Source organism: Gopherus flavomarginatus, chromosome 3 (assembly GCF_025201925.1).
Source record: "Gopherus flavomarginatus isolate rGopFla2 chromosome 3, rGopFla2.mat.asm, whole genome shotgun sequence".
NCBI classification, from domain to species: Eukaryota; Metazoa; Chordata; order Testudines; family Testudinidae; genus Gopherus; species Gopherus flavomarginatus.
This window is the reverse complement of record NC_066619.1, coordinates 259,088,870-259,092,883: the sequence shown is the minus strand read 5'-3', so window position 1 is coordinate 259,092,883 and position 4,014 is coordinate 259,088,870. Positions and strand designations below refer to the sequence as shown.

Below are 4,014 nucleotides of genomic sequence, written 5' to 3'. Positions count from 1 at the left end.
GCACTAGCTTGTGAAATGTATTGGGGCAGTGGCTGCAGGTGACATTTGTACTGCTTTTCTCACCAGCACCACACCCTTATGAAGTTATGTGACTGAGGTGTTTTTTTTTAAATAAACATATTCCAAAAAAGCACCAATTTAGTAGTCCCCCAGGTGCTGATGGCTCTAGCCGTATGCAGGGGAAGAGTCACTCTAGATTAGCCCAAACATGTAGGAAATGATCCGCCTGACAGCTCTCTGATTCACATCGAGCCCTAATATTGTGGCTAATCGGGGGCAACTGCCTGTTCCTCGAATCTGGCCCTATGAAGACATGAAATACAGACCCTTACAGGAGGGATATTGGCCATAGAGGGACTTCTACGTAGGGTACCACTAGTCACCCCTTTCTGTTTTCTACCTCCGCTCTGCGGCAACAAGGCCTTCCAGCGCAGGCTTTCTCGTCACCTTTTACCCAGGAGGGCTTCCTAGCCACTGATAACCGGGCAGGACATAGGGCGAAGCCCGCAGCCACGTCCGGACGTGTTTAACCTGAGCTGTGGGCGTGCGTTGGAAACAGCCAGTCGGTCTGTCCTGGACAGCTGCTTTCAGCTTTGTCGCTGAGCAGCCCCGGGCGAGTGTGTGTCCGGAATGCCCCCGCCCCGGGTGGGCAGCGGCACCGCCCCGCCCTGTCCGAGGAGGCGCACAAGCCCCCCTCCAGTGCGCCCACATCCCAAAGTTTGTCCGCAGCTTGCGGAGGGAGCAGAGGTTTGGGACAGCGGCTCCCCTCGTTACTGAGCATGCTCAGCTCGCCGGAGCGTGCAACTGCCTGGGGAGCAAAGGCGAGAGCGGCTGGAGCAGACACTCGAGCTGCAGCACTGGGAGCCGAGAGGGAGCCCCGCCGCCGCTCCGGGACTTACCCACAGCAGCGGGCGCTGCGCCGGGGCGCAGCTAGAGCAGTCGGGCTAGGCAAGCAGCAGCGCCCGGCGCAGAGAGCAGGAGGGGGCCCCGCACTTGTTCAGGGTGCGCTGGGAGTAGGTGCGTCGGGAGCAGCTGGAGGGGGGCACTGGCAGCACCCTGCGCTTCGCCGAGACTCCGGGCAGCGCAGCAGTACCACTCCGGTGCATCGGCGGCAGGCGGCGAGCCCAGCAGCAGTCCCAATGCACCCTGAGTGCAGGGGGCGAGCCGGGGGCCGCCGCGGAGCACGTTGCTAGCATGAGCGAGCCCGGCAGCGGTGACTGGCTAGCGGACTGAGCGCCCCCGAGGGATCCAATGGGGCCAAGCGGCGGGCGCTCGGGAGAAGTGTTAGTGCGGCGCGGTCCCGCTGCGCTGGCCCCGGTGGGAGGGACCCAACCATGCGCCAGTCTCCAGTGTTGCAGCAGCCTGGGCCGCCTACAGTGGGCGCTGGGGAGAGAGCAGGGGAGTCGCTTGTGGCTCCGGGGCCAGCGCAGATAGTGGCTGGCAGCCTGCTGTCCCTGCTGATTCTCTGGACGCTGTTTGGCAACGTGCTGGTGTGTGTGGCCATCATCCGCTTCCGGCACCTGAGGAGCAAGGTCACCAATATCTTCATCGTGTCCTTGGCCATCTCTGACCTCTTGGTGGCCCTGTTGGTGATGCCCTGGAAGGCAGTGGCTGAGGTGGCTGGCTACTGGCCCTTCGGGGCCTTCTGCAATGTCTGGGTGGCCTTTGATATCATGTGCTCTACTGCCTCCATTCTGAACCTCTGTGTGATCAGCATGGACAGGTACTGGGCCATCTCCAGCCCATTCAGGTACGAGAGGAAGATGACCCAGAGGGTGGCTTTGGTGATGATCAGCATGGCTTGGGCTTTGTCTGTCCTTATCTCCTTCATTCCTGTCCAGCTCAACTGGCACAGAGGTGAGGATGTTGTTGGAGGTGGACCTGGCAGTATCTCAGCAGGCACTGACACCACCTGGGCGGAAGGGATGGGCACCACCTGGACAGTTGTATCGAGACCCTCTGAGGGGACCCCCGGCAACAATGAGACTCTTGAGGAACAGGCTGAGAGCTGTGATTCCAGCCTCAACAGGACCTATGCTATTTCCTCCTCGCTGATTAGCTTTTATATCCCTGTGGCCATCATGTTAGTCACCTACACACGGATCTACCGCATTGCCCAAGTGCAGATCCGCAGGATTTCCTCGCTGGAGAGGGCAGCCGAACATGCACAGAGCTGCCGGAGCAACCGTGTTGACTGCCACCACCACACCAGCCTAAAGACTTCTATCAGAAAAGAAACCAAGGTCTTGAAGACCCTCTCAGTCATCATGGGAGTCTTTGTCTGCTGCTGGCTGCCCTTCTTCATCCTGAACTGCATGGTCCCCTTCTGTGAGAGCCCCCCTAATGACCCCCATGCTGGCCTTCCCTGTGTCAGCGAGACCACCTTTAATATTTTTGTATGGTTTGGCTGGGCCAACTCATCCCTCAATCCCATCATCTATGCTTTCAATGCTGACTTCAGGAAGGTTTTCTCCAACCTCCTAGGGTGCAGTGAGTTTTGCTCTAGCAGTCCAGTGGAGACAGTCAATATAAGCAATGAACTCATCTCCTACAATCAAGACACCCTTTTCCATAAGGAAATAGTGACTGCTTATGTCAACATGATCCCTAATGTGGTTGATTGCGAGGATGATCCTTTTGACAGGATGTCCCAGATATCCCCAGACCATGAGATTGCCACCGACTCCATGTGTGAGCTGGACTGTGAGGGGGAGATCTCCCTAGACAAAACAACACCTTTCACTCCAAATGGTTTACATTAAATTGCATTGTGTCCAGTCTGCTTTTACAGGATTATCCAACAAATTACGAACACAGAATGAAAAGACTACTGGACTCTAAGCTGTAGTTTGGTCAGGCAATTCACTCCAACTGTGTCTAGCACTTTCAGGGTTTAGAAATTGCCACACAGAGTTGATAAAAACAAACTTTAATTCAACAACCCCAAACTGAGAGAGGATTAGGAAGTTAAATCAGCTCTGGGGTGTGATACTGGGATATGATTACAATTAGTATTTGTAAAAAGCTCTGAAGATGGAAAATGCTCTCAAAATATAAAGTATCATGATATCTAAGAACAGGGACAGATGTAATGGTCACTAAAAAGAAAAATTATTAGATTGTCTTTGTTTTTGTTTGAATTTTATGCGGAGCTAAGGATTGAAGTGGTGGTGAATTGGATGATAGTTTAAATACTCGTTTCTGTTTCTTTCAAACCAGTTTCGGTGTAATTCATGTATCTTCCTAGGCAGTATTATTGCCTTTGATATCCTTGCCTTGTCCTGAAGATGAAAATAAATGTTGTTGGTCAAGGGGTTATTTTTCCTTCATTAGCCTGAAGATTTACATTGTGTAAACAAATTCTATCATTTCTACTTGAATGATTAAAGTAACTTCTTATTTCAAAAGCAAACTACAGTCTATGTGGAAATAGGATGTTTGAATTAAAGCAGTGCCCACAGGAAAAACCTGATTTAAACTAGCTCTTTTTTTATACTTCTTCTCAGAGCTAGATTATTGCGTACAGTTTTTGTTCCCTTTTCATTAATTGTCTCTGATGTCCTTTTTTTAGCCGTGATTTTCTGTAGCTACGATATCAAACATGTATATTTATAAAATCTTCTTAAGTCTAAACCTGAATGGATGTTTAAGATGCTAATAGCAAAGAATAACCTCCTTTGATAGTGTTCACAAAATGATGTGTTTTTCTATAGTAACTATTTCATTCCCGGTGTTGCTACTAGGTTTCATAGTTGTAGGGAGCTCTCACAAATGCCAAAATGCATGACAGTGCTGCTGTTGGATTTTTAAACCAAAATCTCTGGTCTTGCTGAATCTTTAATTCTAACTTTTAAAATGTTAAAAGTATCTAATGAGATTTAGGATTTAGAAGATTTTAATACAGGTTTAAAAAATCATTACATTGAGGTGTTTTAAAGAGACTTTATTTACCCATTTCAAGTGCAATGGAATGACATTTTTAGAACGTTACGTATATTTTAGAAACATTGTAAA

At 50.0% G+C, this 4,014-nt stretch overlaps 1 protein-coding gene across 1 annotated transcript; it reads left to right on the top strand.

The window, feature by feature from the left end:
• Nucleotides 1–849: 849 nt before the first annotated feature.
• On the top strand, nucleotides 850–3,354 carry DRD5 (dopamine receptor D5). Its single transcript, XM_050947807.1, has one exon. The coding sequence runs from the start codon at nucleotides 1,335–1,337 to the stop codon at nucleotides 2,760–2,762; it is 1,428 nt and encodes a 475-aa protein (XP_050803764.1). The 5' UTR covers nucleotides 850–1,334; the 3' UTR covers nucleotides 2,763–3,354.
• Nucleotides 3,355–4,014: the final 660 nt, after the last annotated feature.